The following is a 25454-nucleotide window of genomic DNA, read 5'->3' as shown; positions in this document are numbered from 1 at the left end:
CACCCAATATAAATGTCTAATTTTGCTTCTGCACTGCCTGCAGAAGTACTCCATGGACAGACAGCCCAACAACAGTTCTGCCCACTATAAATCAGATCATTTCAAGTGGAATTAGTGTATGGATATACAGGTACACCCTCATCTTTACATGAGCCTTTATGGTTTTTTCCCAGTGACTGTAAGTCAAAATCTATACCATTAAATATTACAGTAAGTAGATATAATACAGGCTAACGATTGCTAGCACCTTAAACTATCTGTCAATGAAACCTGCAGTGGCGACATGGATGGCCTAGTTTCAGTAACCACCTCTAGGTACTCCATAAACACTCTAAATCTACCGGTCAACACTACTTGGCGCCCATGGTATTCTGGCAATGAGGTAAATATATAAGATAATTGATCCCATAGTTTACCCAGCAGCAGTAAACAAGGTAATGAATTTTCAACATGATGATGCTGGCAGGTTGGAGGATATGTGGTTGGGTACAAAGGATTGACATTCACCACAGTAAGGGGAGCTGGGCATATGGTTCCAAGCTACCAACCAGAACGAGCACTGACCATGATCTCATCTTTCCTTAAAGGGGAACTTCCCCCATCAGAATAAATTGCCATCTGACACATTAATTTCTAAAAATTCATACCATCCAGGAACTTGTAACCTAAGCTCAAATTGCTTCGGCAAGGCCATGGATTGACTCCTACTAGAGAAAAGAAACTCAAAAAATAAAAATAAAAACTATTTATTTAGTATCATATTCCATGCTGTGTTATTTCTTCCTTTTTTTTTTTTTTTTTTTTTTTTTGGTTGTGGAAATAATCTACATCAAGCCCACAAGTACAGATGACAGAATCTCTCATTTGTAAAGTAATGAGAACCTCCCTGACATGTAACTTTAAATCTTCCCCAGAACTCTTAAGCTTAAGGAGATCCTACTAGCACACGTGCACACAAAAATACAACCACTAAACATTAAGCAATCGAGTTGTGACAGTCAAACTCTCTACTGAAGATTTATGCACTACCTCCCTGATCGACTACAGAAAAAGAAAAAAACTAAGCACTTTCCTCCTCTGCTTTAACCCCTCTTCAATCAAACCTCAGCTCACATATTTTAGCGTGTTGAGCATGCCAAAACAAGCCTTAAATTGCAACACCAAAACTCATTTACCCTCACTCTAAAAGGGAAAAACTACCAAGATATATCATCAAATTCTCAGAACCCGAATAACACATATCTACATCTTCTACTCTGGCTACTCACGCCACAATGTAATAACTCCAATTGCTCGAATCTATCAAAATTAGCTGACCCACATGAGATGCACTCTCAATTTCCAACAAAATCAATACTCATGCTATAACTACTTTCATTCAACAGGCACTCCATGTCTGATGATGGACCTATACCACTTTATCATCAGTAGAATACTTGAACAAATAAAGTTTTTTCCGTATTCCAATCATTCTGCAATACCCAATACGGCCTTTTTATTTAATAAAACCACTCATTAATTATCGATCCCCCCCCCCCAAAAAAAAAGACTCCCACCAAATAAGGATTACCAAACAATTAGACAATACTTTATCAAAAGTACAGAAGAAGACCAACTGTATATTTGTCCAATGATCCCTACCTATGCTAAAGGCAGACTCCAAACCCTTCACTTTGGAAGCACAGAATATTTTCTTTCTGATTGGAAAGAAACTCAAGAGACTCATGAGCATATGACCTTCATCCACCACCAGATTCTTAGTAGCTGAAGGATATGGAATTTAACCCAAAGGTATCATTGTATCAAACCAAGATTCTTTTGTCCTTACATATAGCAATAAATGGCAACAATTATTTACCAGTCCGTAGCTTCCAAGGCTGGGAATATAAACTAGACAATTCTGCTATCCTTCATGGAGAAAATTCCTGAAAATCCAGGATGACGGCTTTCAAAAGACAAGTAAAGGACGAGGGAGGGGGAGGCTCTCGAAACCAAACGAGAGATAAGCTAAAAGAATTGTCCAACCAGCGCCAAAGCCTCCCAAGATAGACAAGCCATCTATGGAAACAAAATTGACATTCAAGAGGAACCCTGATCTAAATCTCACTGAATTTTGGAAAAATTAAGAGAGATTAAAATATGTCATTTTGGTCTGGACAGCAAAAGTAAGGCGAGTCACAGTATGAAGCATAATAGCTAAGGCGTAAAAGAGCTTCTTTTCTTATAAATTGAGCTTCCACTATAAAAATGTAATGTACAAAGGTATGACACATCCTATTAAATGAACAAAAACAATAGTCACAACTTCATACCTAATAAAAATTTATATGAGTAATCAGTGTTCATGAAGTAGCAGCAAGACAAATTCATTGTCAACATAGCTGATGTCAGGTTTGATGTGAAAATGGACGGCTTTCCTTGTCAGAATATCCGGATATTCTCTTGACTAACCTCAGAAGAAATGTTTGCCTATTTAATATGGTCTCGTCAGGGTGTCCAAGAGTCTTATACCATTCCCTTAAACTGCTTGCGAAAGATTAATCTCTGTTTTGCAGCTAGTTTGCACAGAAGCTGCAATATTTGTGTCTATGAGGCGCTGACATAATCCTGAACATGTTGCCTCTTTGTCTGCTTGCATCCTGGGGAAAAGCTATAGAGAAAGAACTCATTATTTTTTGGGAGGAAAGGAAAAAAAGGAGAAAAATGACACTTATGACCAAAAACACGGGAAAATAAAAAGTTACCTAGATAAAATGACCTAGAAATGATCATGTGCTTCCAAGGCTTCAAGGATGCTACCAACCCACCTGCCAAAAATTTAGGAGGTGACAAGTCCGATTGATGTACTAGAACAATCCACAAATTGACAGTGAACCCAAACAACCAAGTTATGAACTGCACAAAACTCATTTGAAGTCTCAAATGAGCTCTAGCTCAAAGGGCACCTTCTCCCCTTGTAAAGACGTGGAAGACAAGACCATGGGTTCAAGAACCGTTACACATTCTTAAGTTAACACCCCCTTCCCAAAAAAAAAAAAAAAAAAAAAAAAAAAAAAACCTAACAGCTTATGTTTTCACGAATCTATTTATCAAATACTATAAATAAATGTGCCAACTATATCAAGTTCAATCTCATGATTTACCCTATGAAGCATGGGTACAGATACAGTACAACATGGGATATAAACTATACGAAAATTCTGGAAAAATTATGATACGACACGGTAGGGTTACATGTATTAATTACTTATTAAATATATTTTTATTTATACTTTTTATATATTGTTAAGCATTCATTTTTCATATATTATTAAGTATATATCAATTTAAAAGCAATAATGGAAAATAAAGTGAATCCATGGCCATTAAATGATGTTTAGAATACAAACCAAGATGCAAAAGAGTAAATAGATAAGAGTTCCAGCTTAAAACCAATATATAGAAAATATAAATAAAAATCCTTACAAGTTAGGGCTATCTCAAGGGGTTGGGTTGCAACTGTATCCAAACAGTATCGTGGGCATATCCTAGACACATCGTCACTTTTTTTTCAAAAAATAAAAGGCTAGGACACGCATGCAGAGGTATCCTAGAGGAATTTGGTACGATACATATCGGATACGGGTACCTGAGAAAAAATGGAGAATCCATGCTTCCTAGGATTTACCATAGTTTTTACATGTAATAACTTCCTAGGTTGTATTTCAAAATTGGAAGAAACTACTATCAGGGCCCATTTGGTCATATTTTTCAGTTTTTGAAAATGGGGGTTTTTTTCATGTACTTCGAAAAAAGTGAAGTTTAAAAAAGTTGTACAGTTTGAAACCGCATCAAACAACAGTATGTGTAATCTCCTGGAAATGGTTAAAAATTTTAAATTGCAAGTCTCTTTCATTTAACAGAAACCAAAACATCTGACTACCATCCTCAACGATTCAAAGCTAGTTTTCTTGCACAAGCCACTTTATATCTTATCATAATTCATCACATATTACATTAAATTCATTCTTATTTGATTATACTAGGCTAATAAAAAATGTGGAGTTAACAGCCCAATTACAATTAAAGGAAACAGTAGTTAGTAAATTTTAGGTCAGTGGCATAAATTTTCTCCGATTTTTTTGATCAGTCAATTGCATTCTGTAACAACCATAGCACAAAAGGTTTGTAATCAATAACTTATAGCAGAGAGACACTGGCATAAGGTAAAATCTCCAAAAAAATATGTAAGGAAAGTGAACATACCCTTCAACACCAGGTTGAGCTGGGTAGTACACATTTTGCAGGCCTAATCTTTTCGCAGCCAAAGCAGTTGTCTCACCAATACAGGCAACTGAATTGTTCCACCCCTTTGCATTTGAAATAAGTTTGATCCAGGCACTGTTGCAATGGAGATTTACGAACTAAGTACATGGATGAAAAGTCTAAAACTTCCTTATCAAAAAGCCCCTGGTCAACCTAGGTAGCCCAAATAACAAAAAGAAATATAGGTGTTTTATTGACCCTCATCATAAGGGGTGTAACCACAAAGTTGACTTAAACTGCATATAGGCAGTATATGAAATGGTCAAGTACATGTCACTCCACTCTGTAACTCTGGGGAAACTAACTAAATGTTGCATAAAAATAAAAGCACCAATTACACACCGAACTGCAGAAGGCGAGGCAGCTGCAACAACAGGAGTAGAAAGTGCCTGCTGTAAAAGCATTTGGTCAACATCATGGACTGGTACCTGGAAGAAATCATTTCAAATCAGGGGCTTATTTACACAATTAACAAAATTGGCTTATTATAAATACCAGCTTGAATTTTTTTATTTTTTTTGGATAAGTATAAATCACCAACTTAAATTACTATCCATGTACATAAACAGCAACTTATAATAGATTACGCTTCCACATATCACAAGAAAAGAATAAGGCAGTTATTTTAGAGGCCAGAGAAACACCTACTTCTTTGAAGATTCTAGAATCAAGATTGACCACAGATAACCAATTAATTCATTTTTACTGCAACATTGTCACTCTTAAGTTGGGAGAAATGTTAATAACTCTTTAAATTATAGGGCACTAAAAATTCATTGATTCAAGGGATCTATAACTTCCCAAAAAACCACAAGAAGAGAACCACAGCTGGTAAACATGATGTCATTGTAAATAAAGGAATTCCCAACAATTGTGAAGTTTCCACAGGGAAAAGGAGCGAAATATTTATAGCCTAATTTTATTTAACCAGCTCAGAACTCATAAATTCGGGCCTGTCAACAGGATCCCCAGAAGGAGGGGAACCTTCCAACTCTTTGTGATGGTGAGGTGTGAACATGAGGCATGTGATCAAATAAAAGGTTGAATCGAAGAGAACATCACAATGAATGATTATCCATAAAAAAATCCCATTGAGATGGATAAGCAGATATCAGAAGCAAAAATGAACTCCAATCAGCAAAGTTTAATATGACAAGTGCATGTCAGAAAATCGACAAAATATATAGGCCCCACAATGAAAAATCCTTGGAAGCAAATTTGGCAGATTAGAATTTGCAGTGAACATACATTCTAAGAATCACATAAAAATTAAAAATTGATCAAGGGACAGTCCAAAATAGGAAATTAACAGCATTAAGCTCATGATAAGACGCATGTCAGTAATCTTATGATTCATATTAAATGTCAAGAAAAGTTCTCTTTTTGTTTTTAGTAAGCAATATGTCAATAAAAGTTTCAATGTATGTTCGTTATACAAGAAACCCACAACCAAACCAGCAATACTAAATACTTTACCGTCGTATATGTATTTAGCCTTGTGACCTCGAATCCACGATTAGACAATCCTTCCTCTGTAACACATACACCATAATTGTTGTTTAAGATTTTGCACAACCTTTTTTAAATATAAAAACAAAGAAAATCAACTAAAAGTATGATACTAACTGCTAAATTATAAAACATTGAGACTATAAACTATTAAGCTTGGGCTACCCCTCACCACACAGAAGTAATTTGTAACTACCCCATACCATAGGAAGGTAATTTGTAATTTACCCACAAAGAAAAACATCATTATCATAGCAGTATTGTTAAATGCGGATTAAAACTCAAAGCACAAAGCCTCAAGATCTAAGCACTTGGCTTGGTCAAAGTGAAGCTCATTTAATGAAGTGTCCCCAAAATCCCTCTTATCAAATTCCTTAACATTTTTTATGTCTTGATAGTAGTATTCTGCAGGTTTTGAAACTGCTGGTTAATTTTGGTTTCCTATTTCTGTATATTGTTAATTAAAAAAATCCACAGCTGGCCACTTTTTAAAGTGGATATTATAAGCCAACTCTAGCCACTAGTTTGAGTCAACAACTGCATGATCACATACTACTTCTCATCTACCCTAAAACTTTACTTGTATTACTGCACCAAGCCAATCAGACTGATTTTGCAAAGCACAACACCATTCTCATTCTCATAAAATATCAAAAAAATAACATTCTCAGTATTGAAAAGGCCAAAAGAAACATATAACAAGAAGCATATCACATACCAATCTCACTGCTAGCTTTTGCAGAAGCAGGATATAGGACTCTGCATTTTTGTCCATTCTTTGGAAGCTCAGAAGCTAGAACCTTACCTGTCGCTGGAGTGAGACAATTCACAAAAATTTCACATTATGGTGCTTAACTGAATCAAATAATAGTAATTTTTCAGAAGAATGAATTATCCATTGAACAAAATACTATAAACAATAAACCATGGTAGCAATGAATGATACATACTCAAAAGAAACACCCCAAATTGCTCCAAAACAAACAATATATATACACACACGTATGCATATAAGTATCTGTGCATGTATGCATGTCTGTGTTCGCATGTATAAATGGAGTCAATAATCAGCCCTAATTGCAGGAAAGCAAACCCAACTAAATGTCTCCTCAACATAATAAACTAAATTTCTGCAATCCATAAAACATTCTCATCAACACAAGACTGTTCTAACAAATTCAATTTTTTAGCTTTTAGCAAAGCAACTAAAAAAATGTTGGATTGTCAAGAGTCTAATTCATGCTGATTATCAAGATTCATGTATGATAATACCCCCAGTGCTCATCATATAGATTATCATGTGTTCCCAATAACAGGAAGCAAAATGAAAGTTTAAATCTAAGTGCAAGCTCACACATAAATACATTAATGAGTACCTTTAGAGGGAGCAAAGGCAACGCTGAGTGATTGCTTTGAGGACTGCATTACTTCCTCAAAAACGCTCGCTGTACCAGCTCCCACAACACCTACCTTAACATTTGGGGTCCCAGCAGCCCTAAGGTTTTAAATAAAGGTCAAGTTTACCATTTTCGCCAAGTATGAAAAGAAGAAAAGAAAAGGAAACCAGTATTTAATTTAAGATCTCTTTGAGGCACCATATTTTATGATATGCTGAATTACATCCAGCATCCTAGGGAATAAACAATTTTCCACACAGCCTAAGCATTATGTCAAAAAGGCAATCAATTCATAACTAGGTATAGAACATTTCAATTGAGAAATATAATATACATATCCTAAAATGAAGGTTGACATGCAGCTCAAGAAGACAGGAGACACATTTGAAGCACAAACAAAAATTCAGGTCACATCTTCTAGAAAATTTGCAGAAAAAAAAATACTTTTACTAAGTGGGCCAGAGTATAGTTAACAAGTTCTAAACCTTACTTCCATGCCTCCAAAAAGACTGAACCCGCCTCAGGGGAAGTTATGACTATCCAGTCAAATGTAGCGTCTGCTGCCATAAACAGAAAAGAAGAAATAATGTGAAAAATAAATCTCATTTGTTACATGTCAGGCAAGCACCACCAACCAATCATTCTTTAATGACATAAAATATATGCAATTAGGCGTCATACTGGGTAGGGGCAAGAACTTTAAGAGGCATGAGAATAACTAGTTGTAAAAAGCCACACAACTGTCCAAAATCATAATAAAAGAAAACTAAAAAACAAAAATAAGAAGCAAGTTCAATTTCAGGCAAAGAATAAATAAGTCATAACTAAGGTAATTGGGACCCTGGACATACACCAGATCCAAGACCTATCCTAACTATATCTCTTTAAAGATTCATCTCATATTTATCAGTCCAAATTAATCCAGGCTTGCCAACTCATAGCTTGGCATATTATCCGCACAAACACAGCATTCCAACTGACAAGAAAATTGTCATGTGGTTTGATTCTAGCTACTCATACATGCTGCCACAGTAGAGATAACCTAACCGTGATCAGTGGTAGAATGACATCATTGGCACTTGCATTAAAGAAAGTGGGTCCATACCACCAACAAGCTAAAACACAAAGCTTGTGATCTTACCATTTAATACAGAAGAAAGCCTATCTAGATCAGGTCCCTGTGTATGCTGAATGAGGGGAAGCTCCAGACAGTTGATCCCATGTTTGGCCTGTACTCAACAGTAGAAATTTCATCTTAATTCCAAACTGTATTTGACCACCCATTCAAAAAGAATCCCACTGTAATATATTTTTTTGGTGGTGGACAGACAGCTATCTGTCCACTGGACACAGCTGAGTAAGCACGATGCACAAAAAAATAATAATAATAAATGGATGTAATATTTTGCAAAGAACACAGCAAACACAATGCGAGTAAAACTAACAATGGTGCAGCACCATACTGGTTTTAATAAAATTAACAGTAAATCAAAATATTCATTACCATATAGCTGAAACTATGTTATGGATAAAAAAAGGAATAGCTTTTAATAATTGAAAGAAAAGATTTGCACGCAGTGCCGGTGGATATAGTGAACATTGTAGAGCAATGGCATCGAAAGAAGTGGCAAGGGAGATAAAACTAAACAGGTTGTAAATGCAATGGTTGTTAATGTGTGGCAGCAATGGATGCACAAGATCAGTGGTTGTGAATGTGAGGCAGCAACAGATAAAAAGATTAGCTGCAGAAGCAATAGTTGTGGTCTCAATGAAACCATATATGGTTGATAAACTACAGTATGCATCATTCTTTTGTGCTAAAAAAAGAGAAGTTTAGATGCAAGATCAAGAAAATCAGGTTTTTCCTTCTTTTTGCTTGTTTTTGGGACAGAAAAATGGGGGGGGTGTTGTTGCATTCATAATAAAGTGAATGAATTTTTCCTTTTTTGGGGCTTGGGATCGGTTGTGAACAAAAACAAAATATATGACACTAAGCACAAACACAAGGAATTCCCACTTCATTATTGACAAATTGTGAAATTATCATCCATTTGAATAGACGCATCATCAAACTATTGATAATAATAAACCTTTTTTTTTAAACGCTTCATGATAGTCTAGTTTTCTGCAAATCATATCCAATCTACTTACCAGCCACTTCATTTTACAAAACCAATGGCAAAAACACAAATAATTCAATATGACAAAAACAACTAGTATCACCATGTGTTAACACTTAACACCATTTTTTTTTCTTCATCCTACACCAAAGAGAAAATAAAAGAACATATTTTCTCTTCAAACTATTTATTCATATAAAAAAAATTTCAGCCTATACACAAATTTTTTTTTTCCTTGTAGAAAGTGAACCAAATGTAGCTTTCTAAAGCTGTTCAAAATGATTAGATTTTGGCTTTTTCGGAATGTTAACATCAGTCTACTCTCAATAGTACATGCAGATAATGTACAAGCCGTAGAAATATTAACTATTAAATCAAACAGCAAATCCTCATGCCAAACTCAACTACAACAAAGAAATTCAAATAAATTGAAGATGCATCAAAGTGAATGAAACTAAAACTAGCAGATTAAAGAAAAAGCTACAGAAGCACCAAAATAATGCGTTCTGAAACCCTAGAAATCCAACCGGAAAGCAAAAAAAAAAAATCTCGAGAAGATAACAGTAGCGGAGAGAGAGAGAGAGTGAGGAATGACATACCAGAGCTTTGATGAGCTTGCCATTCTTGCCACGCTCTCTGGTCACCACGACCTTCGCCTTCGAATTCGGAGTAGAAGCTGACAAAGACGAAGCAGCTTCGAATCTGAGCGTAGAGAGAAAGATTCTTCGTCGTTGTGAACAATGCGAAGAAGAAGAAGAAGAAGCAGCAGCAGCAGCAGCAGAAGTTGAAGGAGGAGGAGAGAGAGAGAGCGAGGAGAGAGAAACTTGATGAGCCATTTGGAAACGTGTTGCGCAGAGAAGATCCGTTTTGAGACAGCTGTTGCCAAATTAAATACAACCGACCTCTATTAATTTAAATTTAATTAATTAATTAATTATTCCTCTCGTCCCAAAATATCTCCCAAAAGACACTGATTAAAATTAGGAGTATTAAACAAAGACGACTTAAGCTTAATCAACTTTAATTAATCAAGTTTTTTTTTTTTTTTTGAAAATCAACTTTAATTAATCAAGTAGGTACACCTGTAGAAGCCGCTCGAAGCCACGTGGCTATTAACTATTGGTTGGTTCGTGAAGCCCCCCATTAGTGGTAATAATTAGTGCGTTAATTTCACTGTAAAGTAGCTATGTGCCTTTTCTTCCAACACTGGCCACATAGATTTGTGGGTTTGTTAGTGAGGGTGTGGGGTCTATGGTGATTAAACAGACTATCTTATTATGACCGTCCGATTCAGAATGGGGACGAGAAAAGAGTGATACTGTAGTAATAGGTTTTTGTGCGCCACATGCACTGACAAGGAGATAAGTTGGATTTGCTCTTAAAAAATAAAAAAAAGTTGGATTCTGAGGGGACCATGTCACTGGATTACATCAGGGATGACATAGTCCCTAAATTATAATAGAGAAAAATTAAGGATGCTCTAATGGTTTAAGATATATTTTTAAACCTAGGGCACTTTTAGTGTAATGATCATTCTACAAATATAATACAAATGTAAATATAGACGGAGTCAAGAATTCTACTAAGGGGGACATAAGTATGAACCAATTTTTTTTTTTAAATGAAAATCTAAACTACCATTTATTTGGTATTAACAAAATATCAACAAATGAAAATACATAAAAGAGCGGCTTCTTAATATATTGTAATACAAAGTTAATAGTATTGGTGTAAATTTATATAGTTGTTGTAGTAATTTTGCAAATTTACATATTTTTAACTTGTCTCTTCCTTCCACATTGAAATACGTAAAGAAATAATATAAAAAAAAAAAAAAAAAAAACTATATGCAAAATGAATAGTATTAGTGTAAATTTACACAATTATTATAGTAACATTGTAAATTTACTTTTAACTTGACTGACGTAAGAGATTTTGGTGATTTTGAGACTTGACATTGCTAACCATGTCCCATTACCAATTCAACTTGTATGGTTGTTGGCCCATCATTGGAAGGCCCATGGGTCGTAGGTCGAATAATAGTTCCCCAACAGGCCCAACCCATGATGCTCAGTGGATTGAGCCGTGGACTATTTAGTCCTCAGGGTCTGACGTTGCTCGGGGCCCACTCCGAGGCATCTTGATAATGCCTTGGGGGATATCACCAACGAGTAACATCTAGCGTCTGTTGCAAGTCCCAAAAATTGACACACTTATTTCCAAAGTGAGGCCCTTTTTGTTAGGAATAATCCTAAAGGGCTTCACCTGCACGAAAAATCCTCAAAAAGCAATCATTATTGGCCCACTAAGGAAGGCTATAAATAGGAAGAGAATAGGAAAGGAAGGGATTAGACAATGGAAAGTAAAGAACCAGAGAGTTAGAGAGGGAGAGAGAGAAACCGAGAGCAAACCACCTCGAGAAGAAGGTAGGCAATTGTATACTAGGTATAGACTTTCGTCTTAGGAGCTTTCCATTGTAGAATATCCATACACCCACAACAACAAGTAAATTGTGAGCCCAACAAAAGAGTTAGCCCATTAACCAAAGTACAGGCTCACACAATTGGCGCCGTTTGTGGTGATCTCCTACTTAGCTGTAGTTCTAGGCGAAATTAGCTACCTTTGAGCATGGCTGACCAGCATTCGACGAGTTCTGCGAATAGCAAGTCCGGGGGTTTGTCTCGAGGCTCGAGTTGGCGAGAGAGGAGGCAAAAAGGGATTAGGACTATAAGTACGAAGAGCACGAGGAGCGGCCGGAATCAGGAGAAGGATCCTTACAGTTGTATTTATTAGCGTCCTACATTCTCGAGAAGGAGCAATATGATAGAAGGGATCAGGAATTAGAGTGCTTGTGTAAACAAGTCAGAAATTTGAAGCTGGAAGTGCAGGGTAGGTGTCGAAGAAGGAATCGTGGTGAATCTCCCAAAGATTTTGGCAACACCGGGGAGAGTCAAGGGGAGTTTTACCACCAAAGTGGTTCCCACCAATCAAGGGAGAGATCTTGTGAGTTTGCTGATCGATTGTCGAATTCCCCCAACCGACATAAGCATCACAGTGCGACGATGGATGCAATGAGTTGGGCTCTACAAAGAATGGCTCAGTCAATTCAAGAGTTTCGGTGAGTTAATTCAAGAGTTCAGGGCTTGATTTATGACTTGTAGTCAGGTGCCCCAACCTGTTGACGCACTACTATCCATGAAGATAAGGGCTAGAGAAACTCTTCTGAGTTATGCCAACAAATATTGGGAATTGTATAATGAAATTAGGGGAGGCAATGAGAAGGTGGCTGGCAACACCTTTAGATTGGGACTTCCACAAGATTCAGAGCTAAGAGATTCGCTGACCATGAGGCCCCTTGAGAGAATGCATCAGTTAATGAGGCGAATTGAAGAATATAAAAGGCTAGAGGATGATCGGTAGCAAAGTAAAGGCAAGGCACCCGCTACTTCATAGTATGCAAAGGATCCACGGCCCGGGGGCTTTCAGTCGAGGCCGAGAAGGGAAGTGAGAATTCAAGAGCCTAACATTCAGATCAGGGAGATCAACGTGGCATTTAAAGAGCCCTTTCACAAGATTTTGGAGTGGATTACGAATGAACCATATGAACCATACTTCTGGTGGCCGAGCAAGATGGGAGGTGACCCTGCAAAAAGGAATTAGAACTTGTATTGTACACACCATTGGGAAAAGGGACAAACTACCAAACAATGTAGGGTATTTAAGGATCATTTGGAGTAATTGGTGAAGTCCAAGCATTTGAAGGAGTTTGTGGTAGCACCCGAGGGCAACGCTACGAGGCAAGCATCGAGAACCCAGGGGAACACACTCCCACCGCTGTTGGGGGTTATCGAAGTTATACATGCAACTTCAATTGGTACAAATTTAAGTCAACGCAAGGGAATTTTGAGCATGGCTTCAGTGGAGAATCCCGAGGGCGACACTTGGCCTAGGAAGAAACCAAGGTTGAATCGAGGGCCAATTGAGTTCAGAGATGAGGATTTGGAAGGGACGACCCAACCGCATGACAACGTTCTCATAGTCACTACAAGAATTGGTGACTTTGCAGTGAAAAGAGTGTTAATAGATTAGAGAAGTGAAGCCGAAGTGATGTACCCTAACCTATACAAGGGGTTAGGGTTAAAAATAGAGAACTTATCTAATACGACACCCCCTTAGTAGGATTTAATGGTAGGATGGTGATCATCACCCTGAGGGATAAATCTCCTTTCCCATTCATACTGAAGGAAAGAGGTAATGGTAAATTTCATTGTGGTGAATTCCTTCTCCCCATACACTGCGATTCTCGGTCGGCCCTGGATCTACGCTATGGGAGTTGTACCATCTACCTTGCTTGTGAAGGTGAAGGTCCATACCGAACAGGGGATTGCTGTGGTAAGAGGAGATCAATAGATGGTAAGGCAATATTTGGTAGAAGCTATCAATCGAGAGATTAAGTAGAAAGAGTTGGCCAAGCAGGACCTATCATAGCAATTACAAGAATCTACAAGGTCTGGAGGGCTGACAATGCCGAGGATCTGGTTAAGGTAAGTATACCTCCATATGAGAATAGAAATTTCCAAATAGGTGCAAGTATGAGGTAGGAAAATCAGATAGCTCTGTTGCTGAACTTAGTTCAGAATTTGGATATTTTTGCCTAGAACCCGTACGATGTCCCCGGGGTCGACCCAGAATTCATTGCTCATAAGTTAAATGTGGACCCATCATTTCCCCCCAAGAAACAGAAGCCAAGGAGGTCGATTAAGCAACATGTTGAAACCGTGAAAGAAGAGTTAGAAAAACTAAAACAAGCTAGGGCAATTCAAGAGGTCTTTTTCCTGAAATGGTTGTCGAACACCGTGGTGATCAAGAAAAGGAACGGAAAGTGGCGGGTTTGTGTATACTTCACTAATCTCAATCGGGCATGCCCTAAGGATCCCTTTCCTATCCCTAAGATTGATCAGTTGGTAGATGCAACATGTGGACACCCAAGGATGAGCTTTTTGGATGCTTTCGAAGGCTATCATTAGATTGCACTAATAGTCGAGGATTAGGAGAAAACGTCCTTCATAACTCCTGAGGCCAATTACCACTACACGGTGATGTCTTTTGGCCTTAAGAATGCGAGGGCTACTTATCAAAGGATGATGACTAGGATGTTCAGAGATAAGATCAAGAGTACGGTGGAAGTGTATATAGACGACATGGTTGTGAAGAGTCGGGAAAATCGAAGACACGTAGAAGACTTGACGAAGGTATTTGAAATACTCAAACAGCACAAGCTACAAAAGTTGACAGGAATGATAGCTTCGTTAAACCTTTTCATGCCGAAATCGGCGGATAGATGCCAACCCTTTTATTAGTTGCTGAAGAAATGGAAAGGGTTCCAATGGATAGAGGAATGTGAGGAGGCCTTCCAAGACCTAAAAAAGTATTTGGTCAGCCCACTGATATTATCTTGTCTGCATCCAGGGGATGATTTATATATGTATCTTGCAGTGTCCGAGCATGCCGTGAGTGTTGTATTGCTGAAGAATCAAGAGGGAGCACAGAGGTCGATCTATTATATTAGTAAAACACTGGTCGATACAGAAATTGGGTATTTGCCTTTGGAGAAACTCACATTGGCATTGGTCCATGCCACCAGGAAGTTGCCTCACTATGTCCAAGCACATACTGTGTACGTATTAACCAAATATCCCCTACATTCTCTACTTAAGAGATTTAACTTTACAGGAAGGATAGCGAAGTGGGGTACTAGACTCGGGTCATTCGATATCCGGTACAAGCCCAAAAGCTTGGTCAAGGGACAAATGCTCGCCAATTTCATCATAGAATTCACTCCCATTGAAGGGGGCCCTGGTGGGGTCTATAATGTTGTTACCTAACCGTGGAGGGTGTTCGTTGACGGTGCATCCAATGTTTGAGGGGCAGGAATTAGCATCATAATCATGTCACCAGAGGGAGTAAAACTAGAACATTCTTTAAGGTTAGGTTTATGAACATCAAATAATGAAGCCGAGTATGAGACTCTTCTAGCAGGACTTAGAGCCGCATAGAAGCTAAAGGTGGCTGATGTGGAGATCTATTCGGATTCTCAGCTAGTGGTGAGTCAAGTTTATGGAAGTTTTGAGGCTAAGGATTCTCAAATGGTCGAATATTTGAGGTTGGTAGGTCAGATGATGAGTAAGTTTTAAAAGGCAAAGGTAATCCAAATCACCCGAGGACAGAATAGGCATGCCAACTCATTAGTAACATTGGCCTCATCCTTAGATAGTGAAATTCCTCAGTTGATTACGATAGAGGTAGTACACGAGCCTAGCATTGACCCGCAAGTGGGGGTATCGGTAGTTTCGGCATTCGGATCAAGTTGGATGGACCTGGTCATAGAATTTCTAGCTGAAGATTAGCTACCAAGTGAAATTAAAGAAGCTGAAAGGGTACGTAGAGTTGCTGCACGGTTCTGGTTGTCCCAAAACCAAAGGTTGTATAGAAGATCATTCGGGGGTCCCTATCTGTTGTGCCTCCACCCCTCCAAAGTTAATGACCTTTGGACTGAATTACACGAAGGAGTATGCGGCAACCATGTTGGGGGCCTGTGGCTGAAGATACAGAGGGACGCTGCTGAATATGTGAAAAGATGTGAGCAATGCCAAAAGCATGCCCTAGTCATACATCAACCATGAGGGAATTTAAACCCAATTAGTAGTCCATGACCCTTTGCGCAATGGGGGTTAGACATCATTGGGTCGTTTCACCAAACAATCGAAAATAGAAGGTTTGTTCTGGTGGCCGTTGAATACTTTATCAAGTAGGTTGAGGCTGAAGTGTTGGCAAATATTCAAGATGTAGATGTCAAGAAGTTTGTATGGAAGAACATAATGATGAGGTTTGGGGTACCAAAATCTCTAGTATCAGATAACGAGTTGCAATTTGACAGTAAGGCTTTCCGTAAGTATTGCAATGATCTTAAGACTAAGAACAGGTATTTGACCCTAACATATCCGCAGAGTAATGGCCAGGCCAAGGCGATGAACAAGGCAATCATGAGCGAATTAAAGAAGAGGTTAGAGGGAGCAAAGGGCAAGTGGACTGAGGAATTGCCAAATGTGCTATAGGCTCACCGAACGACGCCTCGAAGATCAACTGGTGAAACCCTTTATTCCCTGGCCTATAGAGCCGAGGCAGTCATACCAATGGAGATAGGCTTGTCCATTATAAAAGTTTCATTCTTTTCACCAGCCGCCAATGATGAGTTAATGAAGAAGCAGCTGGATTAGTAGCAGAACAACAAGAGATGGCAACTATTTGGTTAGTGAACTATTAACAAAAGATGGCTCAAAGGTATGATAAAGGGGTAAGATCGAGGGAATTCAGTGCTAGGGACTTAGTGCTGCATAGGGCATTGGGAAGTGATAGGGATCTAAGCGCTGGGAAGCTGGCTTCGAACTGGGAAGAGCCGTATAGAGTTACTGTAATTGCTGGAGTAGGGGCATATTACTTGGAAGATCTGGAAGAGAGACCACTTCCCCGACCATGGAATGTGCAAAACTTAAAAAGATATTACCATTGAATATGTTAAACTTTGAAGAGTGTTGTACTTAACTATCTTCATTTTAATGGTACTGTATATTTGCAAAGTATGGTAGGAGCTTTTTATTCAAAAGTTATATCAAAAGTATCTAAGGACAAAAACCTAGCCCCGGCTGACCCCAGTCACCAATTAGGTAGAAACTTCATTAACAATTTTCTAAGAACATAAACCTAACCTTTGCCTGACCCCAATCACTAACTAGGTGGAAATCTTATTAAAAAATTTCTAAGGACAAAAACCTAACATCGGCCTGGCCCCGGTCATCGACTAGATGGAAACCTTATTAAAAAAATTTCTAAGGATAGAAGTCTAAGCTCAACTCTCCCTAAAAAGTAGGAGTAGGTGAATGGATTAAAAACCGAAGCCTCGTTCTCGGTCTACCCTATTTCAAATCCAAATGGTTCTCGGGGGAAGACATACACAGTAAATACATAAGATTAGAATTGCTTTAAAGTATGAGAAATGTTTGCATGGTTCATCCGATGAGAGTTAGGATTAACAAAGGAATAATTATGCAAAAAAAAAAAAAAAAAAGGAAAGGTAAAGCAATCCAAATTAATTAAAAATAAATATATCCATTCCCAATGTATTTGTCAAAACCTTAAAAGAGTCAAGCTTAATTTAAACATTTAAGCACCAAACCTCGATGACGAAAGAAAAAAAAAACAAAAACAAAAACAAAACAAAAAATAAACGTAATAATAAGTCTTAGGCTTCGGGGTTTTGAGTATGCTTAGGAGGATTGGGAGGTACGCCCATGACCATCTGAGGATCGAGATTCGGCAGGGTGGATTGTGTCATTTGACCTTCCGCGGTAGTAGGATTGCTCGGAATGTCAAATTCGATCACCTCGGTATAGGATTCAATTTCTTCGACTAACTCCCTCATACTAAGGCTATCTTCCTCTTCATTCTGAGTGAGGTCCCAGACGGAAGAAGGTTGCAGGGGCTTGGGGTAGGGTCTTTGATCAGGGTCTTTAAAAGGAGATTCCTTAGGGAGACCTAGAGCATTTACAGCAGCCATCCACCCCTCTCCAAACCCATAGCACCGAGATTCAAGCATGATGTGCTCACTGGAGTTCTAGGCGTCAGCAAATCCCATATTGTAGAATTTATCTTCACTTTGCGCATTGCAACCTTCGGGTCGGCCACCTCCTTATCCCTGGTCGAGATGACACTTTCAGCTTGAGCAAGCCTCATCTCAGCATCACCCAGCTTCCCCTCCAAGTCTGTCGTCCTCTTCTTGGTAGCTGCACAGGACCTTTCGGCTTCCGCAGCTCTCCCTTTGGTAGCCACCAGTCCTGCAACTTAATCTCGCAGAGTGCCTCAAATACCTCCTTAAGAGCCCTCTCCTTCTCAGCCTCTTCCACGGCGCTGTTGAGTTGTCCCTCCAACATATGGGTCATTTGAGCAGCCAGACAAAACAATTGAAACAAAGGGAGAGAAAAGCCAAGTTAGAAGTAGAAATGGAAATAATACGTAAGTAAATAAAAGGGGAGAAATTGAAGTTTACCGCAATAGTATGCCATTTTAGCTTAAGGGAGATAGCCTCATCGCTGCCCTCGACGAAGTATTGCATGTCATCAGGCAATAGAAGTGTCTGCCCAAGGCTGTCAGCAATCCAACCACCTTGCCCACTAGCCCAGTTCCGGATGCAGGAGTCCGTGGGAAGAGGGCGGTCACCCAACATGAAAACACTCTGCCAGCCAGGAGAAAGGGGTGCAAAGGAAGAAGCTATATTAGAGCTTACCAACTCAGTGGGCCTTAGGTTAGAGGGTGTCTTCCAAATAACCAATGGTACGGCAGCCGGGATTGAAGAGGGGCCTGATGGTGTATCAGCGGGGTGGGTGCACGGTAAATTCAAAAGTATCCCATGGCCTTTTGCGTCCACAAGGAGCAAGAGGATGAGGTTATTGTTGGGGGACCAACCATCCCCCAGGTAGAAAGCAATCAATAATCATTTTCTTCCAGACCACCATATTAATATCAGACTCCTTGGACACTATCTCTTCAATAGGAATGGGATCAACAACAAGAATGCATGGGAACAATTGCAGCCAACTCCTCAACAAGGATGTGTTCATCTCGATGGTGAAATACTCAGTCCACTGAGCCGTCCCTGACAAGAAGTAAGGACCCCTCTCTTATTTGTTGAGGACCGAGCCTTCAAGCCTTACCGAGTGTCAATCCTCTCGGGAGAAAACCACGAAGACGAATGTCGAGGTAGGAAAGCAGTGGGCTACCAATATTGAGTGCTTGCTCGGGATCTTGGTAGCTTGTGTATGAGGGGATACACTCAAGAATGAGGTGGGAAGCCCTCAGCTGACCATCGTAGTGCACAAAGATCTCAGACCGCAGCACAAAATTTAGGTCCCAAGAATGTACAACGTTGAGATCTGGCTTGAAACGCTTTGTTACTGCATGGACAAAAGGGAACATAGGTGTTAAAAAGAGGGGGGGGGGGGGGAAGAAGAAAGAAGCAATGCCGAGCAATAACATCTCCCGTGCAAAAAAAAAAAAAAAAAGGAACCGACCAATCTCCCGAGGTGAGGTGAGGCAGGTTAGTTCGCCGACAAGCCAGTTACCACTCACCTTCACGTACTCTCCAGCCAAATTCCTGTTAGAGTCGAGGAGACACAATATTAGTCGAACCATAGTGTCTCAGACTTTAAGGTAATAACCCGACCTCTTATTACCACACATATTGTACAAAAAATTGATGTCATGGTGGTCGAGGCGTAGACTGTACAAATTGTTAAGCCAACTCACACAACTCACCACTCTATAGAAATTTGGTGGAAGTTGGTTGGGGCAAAGTCCATAGAACCTAAGTATCCTAAGTAATAAGGGATCCACTGGAAATCTAACCCCGCCCCCCCTTTTCTAAGATAGCCATTAAAGGAAAAAACACTACATGAGAACGCTTATCATTTTCTATACTGCCTCATGTCAGTATTCTATATCTACGTCTAGAGGGACATTAAATCTAGCCCTAAAGGTGGCTAAAGTAGCCTTGGTCTTAAGAAGGTGTGCAAAACCCATCTTCTATATTAGGAAATATGAGGAGAACTTAAAAGACAAGATAAAGAGTAAGGAACTTACAGTAGGTATGCTAAGAAAGATGATCTTGAGGAGGAGAATGGTGCTCGGGAACTATGAATATTGAGAGAGAGGAGAAAAATAAGAAATGATCAATGAAGGAGAAGGCCTCAATTTATAGGGTGGTGAATCAGGGAGGCATTAAATGAGTTTTAGGCGAGAAGGGCATTAATCCCTCTTTTTGCAACTATTACATGTGTGGCCTCGGTACGTGAACCGTTAGGTAATGATGACCATCTAATTTGACAGCTTGTTGCCCCGCTTGTCAAAAGAACAAAAGTGATGAGGAGTAGTAGGTCTTCTATAGGCCTCTCTAGCATGAAGTGGAGGTGTGGATGCAGTAATTCAATATCAATGATAACTATTAATTTAGAGGTTTAGTTTTAGAAATTAGAAATATTTCATAAAATGGTTTTTTTTTTCAAGATTTTAAAAGGATAGAAATTGTACCCGTGGTTAATTTCTTTTTTGTTGATATTTGGACCAAAAAATTTGTTGTTGTTGTCAATGTTTGGACTATGTTAAGGGCCATTGATTATGTTTTTTTTTTTTTTGGGGAGGGGGGTGGGGTTGGGGGGAGAATAATTTCTTAGGCTCAAACTTTGAAATCTTATGAAGATACATATAACTTTGACATTTTCCAAAAATCTAGGGGGGCTACTGCCCCCCGATCCAAGAATAGCCCCATACCTAAATATAAGTGTTTATGGAGTGTGGAAAACAAGAGCCGGAGTTCATGTCCCCATAAATGAGCTTTACACACATATATACTTAGATTATGATAAAATATAATTTCTAGGTTATATATATATATATATATAAACCTTTTATGGAAAATGAAAAAAGTAATTAATTTTTTTAACCATTTTTTATATTTTCCATAAAAGTAGTGTTAAAACTTTTCTAAAATAATTTATTAACAATTGACCTAAAGCATTCATTTTAAGGATCCATTATAGTAATATAGATATATAATACCCATTCCAATATAGGGAAAGTTAATAACGGATGCTATAAGAGTATTGATTTATGAATTATTTTTAAAAACTTTTTATAGAAAAAAAATAATAATAACTAAAATTTTCACAGGTTTTTATAGTTATCATAAAAGTGATATCAAAACTTTTCTAAAATAATCTATTAACAAATGCCCTAAAAGCATCCATTATCCAAACCCTCCCAATAATGCTAGAACCAAAATTAAAGTCACAACTTGTCTACGTAGCGAGTTGTGAGTGATGGATTTGTAAACTCACCACTTTAATTAGACCCGTCACAATTCATGACTCAATCAAGTTAGTGGCGGCTCCAGGAATTTTGTTTAAGGGGATCATTAAAAAATTTAAATGTTATTTTTTTTAGTAAAAATAGAACTTGAATATATCAAGTTATCAACAAAAAAAAAATGAAGTTTTACAATTTCCTTCTACAAGTTTTCAAATTTTGTATTGTTACATGATAATTTATTATGAGTATTTATTACCAATGTGGGTAACTATGACCATTTTATTTTGTTAAATTTGTCTAACATTTTTATTTTTATGCAACTGTTATTATCTATTAATTTGTCATTGTTTTTATAAAAATATTTTAAACTAAATGAATAAACTTAACTCATTAGCAATGTATTAATTATTGGCGCACACAACTACATTCATTTATACATAAGATAATACATTACGTGTCTATTTAACCAATTAAATACTTGAACAATCACTAACTTTACAATTTTTCTTCTTGAATTTTTCTAATTTTATAACAAAAAATTATTATAACATGATAACAATACACACACATGTAATAAACTCTCTCTATTTCCTTAAATTATATAAAGTTATATTATATTTATACTGTACACACAAATATCCAAACACATCATTATTTACACAAATAACATTATAACAAAAAATAATGCACATAATTAATATTCGACACAGTCACACACATATAATATAAATTTATAATAAAGAGTGACACTTACAGTTCACAAACACTTACTCGTAGTAAAGAATAAATTTAAGAATATGCAAAAATTTATATGAAAATACTTGTAGTAAAGATACATAAAATTTAAGTTAGGATATGCAAAAATATTTTTAAGAATAAATTAAAATATTAAACTAACAAAAAAAATTATATATATATTTTAGGAAAGTCGGGGTTCATTGAACCCCTGAACAAAGGGTAAAGCCTCCCCCTGAATGATCAAAGGTAAAACCGCCCCTGAATCAAGTTGTGGTACCTAATATATTTTTTTGGTGGTGGACAGACAGCTCTGTGTCCACTGGACACAGCTGAGTAAGCACGATACACAAAAAGATAATAATAACAAATGGATGTACTATTTTGCAAAGAACACAGCAAACACAATATGCGAGCAAAACTAATAACGGTGCAGGCGTGCAGCACCATATTGGTTTTAATAAAATTAACAGTAGTGCAAAATATTTATTACCATATAGCTGAAACTATTTTATGGATAAAAAAGGAATAGCCTTTAGTAATTGAAAGAAAAGATTTGCACGCGGTGACGGGGGATATAGTGAACATTGTAGGGCAATGGCATTGAAAGAAGTGGCAAGTGAGATAAAATCATAAAACTAAACAGGTTGTAAATTGCAATGGGTGGCAGCAATGAATGCACAAGATCAGTGGTTGCGAATGTGTAGCAAACAGATAAAAAGATTAGCAGCAGAAGCAATAGTTGTGGTCTCAATGAAACCATATATAGGTGATAAACTGCAGTATCCGCCATTCTTTTGTGCTAAAGCAAGAGAAGATTAGATGCAAGATCAAGAAAATCAGGTATTTCCTACTTTTTGCTTGTTTTTGGGGCAGAAAAATTTGGAGGGTGGGGGTGTTGTCTCACTTCATTATTTACAAATTGTGAAATTATCATACATTTGATCAAAATATTGATAATAATAACTTAAAAAAACAAAACAAAACAAAAACGCTTCAAGATAGTCTAATTTTATGCAAATCATATCCAATCTACTTATCAGCCACTTCATTTTACAAAAACAAATACAAAAACATAAATAATATAATATGTTCATTTTTGTCTAATTGGAATGGTGACAAAAACAACTAGTATCACCATGTGTTAGCAACACTTTTTCTTTTTCATCCTACACCAATAGAAAATATAAGAAAATATTTTCTCTTCAAACTATTGATTCATATAAATAAATAAATAATTCAGCCTACGCAAAAATATTTTTTTCTTGTAGAAAGTGAACCAAATATAGCTCTCTAAAACTGTTCAAACTTCAAAATCAGGCCTATTTGATGAGTGAGTTGGAGTATAGTGTGGGTAAAAAAATATGTGAAAATGTGTATTATATTGTTTAAAATATGTAGTTTTGTGTTTGACTGTAGAGCTGTCAAACAAGCCCGATTTTGGCTTTTTTGGAATGTAACATCAGTCTAGCTCTCAATGGTACATGCAGAAAATGCACAAGCTGTAGAAATATTAACTATCAAGCAGATTCTCAATGTCCAAGAGACTCGCACACATAAGATTGACCATTTTTTTTAGGGATAATTACACTTTGCCCACCTGTGGTTTGCCTCTAATTCTATGTGCCCACCCGTGGTTTAAATTTTGACACTTTGCCCACCTGTGATTCTGACCGTAAGTGCTCCGTAACCCACCTCAATGTTTTCCGTTACTCTAACACCAAATAAGTAAAAAACACATCCCAAAACGGATCAAAACTCACTCTCACTCCTAAAACTCACTCACTCCCACTCGCTTGAGACAACTGTAGCAGATCCAAGCCGAGGAAGAAAGACACCGTTGCTCCTCTGTTCAGCTATGGCAAATCCTACAATGGGCTTTGATTTGTGCATGCTCCTGGGTTTTGATCGTGGGTATTGAACCTGGGTTTTGATCGTGCATGCCATCGGGATTTATGAGCACACAGAAATAGAAGATATAAACGGACTAGGAGAAAAAAAAAAGTGATTGAAATGGGAAATAAATAGATGATAATAGGGTCGCTAGTTTGGTTGAGGAAAGTGAAGAGGATAGACACATACTAGGAGTCTTTTGAAATAGCTAGACTTGCTTTCGTGTGTTCAAGTTTCAACCACTAAGCTTTATTTTCTAAAAAAAAAATACATAAATAAACTACTACTCTCAACTTTCTAAGCACCACCATTTTGACCCGAATATACAATGCAATTTCTTAGAAGCTTCAACAACCAAAAAATAATTCTTCAAGCTTTTCAAGCGCCATAGATTGCCGCTTTTCACGTGGCAATATCTTAGAAGTTCTGTGTTAAGTCAAAAACAATTCTTTGAACTTTGTGCAAAATGAAATGCATCTATGTATACAATTTTACTGTACAGATCAGAGAGAGAAGGTGGGTAGTTACATGAGGAAAAACTTGAAAAGTCGTTGTTCTTAGCTAAAGCTGAGAGTAGTTGAGACTTGAGATCTGTGATTTATTTGTGCTTGTTGAGATTGTTTGTCCTGGGTTTGTGTTTGTTGATTTTTGTGTCTTGGGTGTTCAGATATGAGTTTTTAAAATTTTTTAACACTAAAATAAAATTAAAATCTGATGTGTTGATTTTAAAGAGTTGTGACATGCTAATCTTAAACTCTAATCTTAAAGCTTAATGATTTTTTGTAGATGTTTCATTAAGTCAGTGATAGGTTGATCTGGGTTTTTTTTTTTGGTATGTTCATCATGTTCAAGATTTGTGTGAAGGGAAAGAGAGACAAATACCACTTTTTGATCTTCTTTCTCTTGCATTTTTGTGCTATTTTTTGTTTTGGAAGGACAGAGACATAAAACTTGTACAAAAATACCTATTTACCCTTAATTTTAACAGAGGTGGGTTACGGCACACTCACGATGATAATCACAGGTGGGTAAAGTGTCAAAATTGAAACCACGGGTCGGTACATAGAATTAGAGGCAAACCACATGTGGGCAAAATGTAATTATCCCTTTTTTTTAAGAATGCAACCAAAGAAAGACAAAAATAAACAAACGCATTCACCAGATAACAAAACGAGTATAATGCTTAACAAAACCACGTTCTTTTCCACATTAAATCAAACACCAAATCCTCATGCCAAACTCAACTACAACAAAGAAATTCAAATAAATTGAAGATACAACAAAGTGAATGAAACTAAAACTAGCAGATTAAAGAAAAAGCTACAGAAGCACCAAAATATTGCGTTCTGAAACCCTAGAAATCCAACCGGAACGCAAAAAAAAAATCTCGAGAAGATAACAGTTGCGGAGAGAGAGTGAGGAATGACATACCAGAGCTTTGATGAGCTTGCCATTCTTGCCACGCTCTCTGGTCACCACGACCTTCGCCTTCGAATTAGGAGTAGAAGCTGACAAAGACGATGCAGCTTCGAATCTGAGCGTAGAGAGAAAGATTCTTCGTCGTTGTGAACAATGCGAA

At 37.6% G+C, this 25454-nt stretch overlaps 1 protein-coding gene and 1 pseudogene across 4 annotated transcripts in view; one reads left to right on the top strand and one right to left on the bottom strand.

Moving 5' to 3' along the window:
* The window catches only part of LOC126711958 (serine carboxypeptidase 1-like), a 6352-nt pseudogene extending 5646 nt beyond the window's left edge, over window positions 1-706 (top strand).
* Window positions 1-25454, bottom strand: part of LOC126711896 (uroporphyrinogen-III synthase, chloroplastic) — a 25676-nt gene extending 222 nt beyond the window's left edge. Inside the window, exons 1-11 of one of the 4 annotated variants that reach the window (XR_007650860.1) lie at window positions 25307-25452; window positions 9931-10207; window positions 8353-8440; window positions 7702-7771; window positions 7191-7309; window positions 6533-6625; window positions 5782-5837; window positions 4648-4733; window positions 4246-4380; window positions 2745-2807; window positions 2313-2650 (exon numbers count right to left, since the gene is read on the bottom strand). Coding sequence is in view for 3 of the 4 variants with exons in the window: in XM_050411291.1 (XP_050267248.1) it covers window positions 2759-2807; window positions 4246-4380; window positions 4648-4733; window positions 5782-5837; window positions 6533-6625; window positions 7191-7309; window positions 7702-7771; window positions 8353-8440; window positions 9931-10207; window positions 25307-25329 (996 nt within the window). In the remaining variant the exon portion in view is untranslated. Of the gene's footprint in view, window positions 1-2197; window positions 2651-2744; window positions 2808-4245; window positions 4381-4647; window positions 4734-5781; window positions 5838-6532; window positions 6626-7190; window positions 7310-7701; window positions 7772-8352; window positions 8441-9930; window positions 10208-25306 lie in introns of those variants that run through there. The other 3 variants (XM_050411291.1, XM_050411290.1, XM_050411292.1) reach the window with 3 other exon arrangements.

This window comes from Quercus robur, chromosome 2 (genome assembly GCF_932294415.1).
Source record: "Quercus robur chromosome 2, dhQueRobu3.1, whole genome shotgun sequence".
Lineage (NCBI taxonomy): Eukaryota > Viridiplantae > Streptophyta > Magnoliopsida > Fagales > Fagaceae > Quercus > Quercus robur.
The sequence above is the reverse complement of the archived record's forward strand: the minus strand, read 5'-3'. Positions and strand labels throughout refer to the sequence as shown.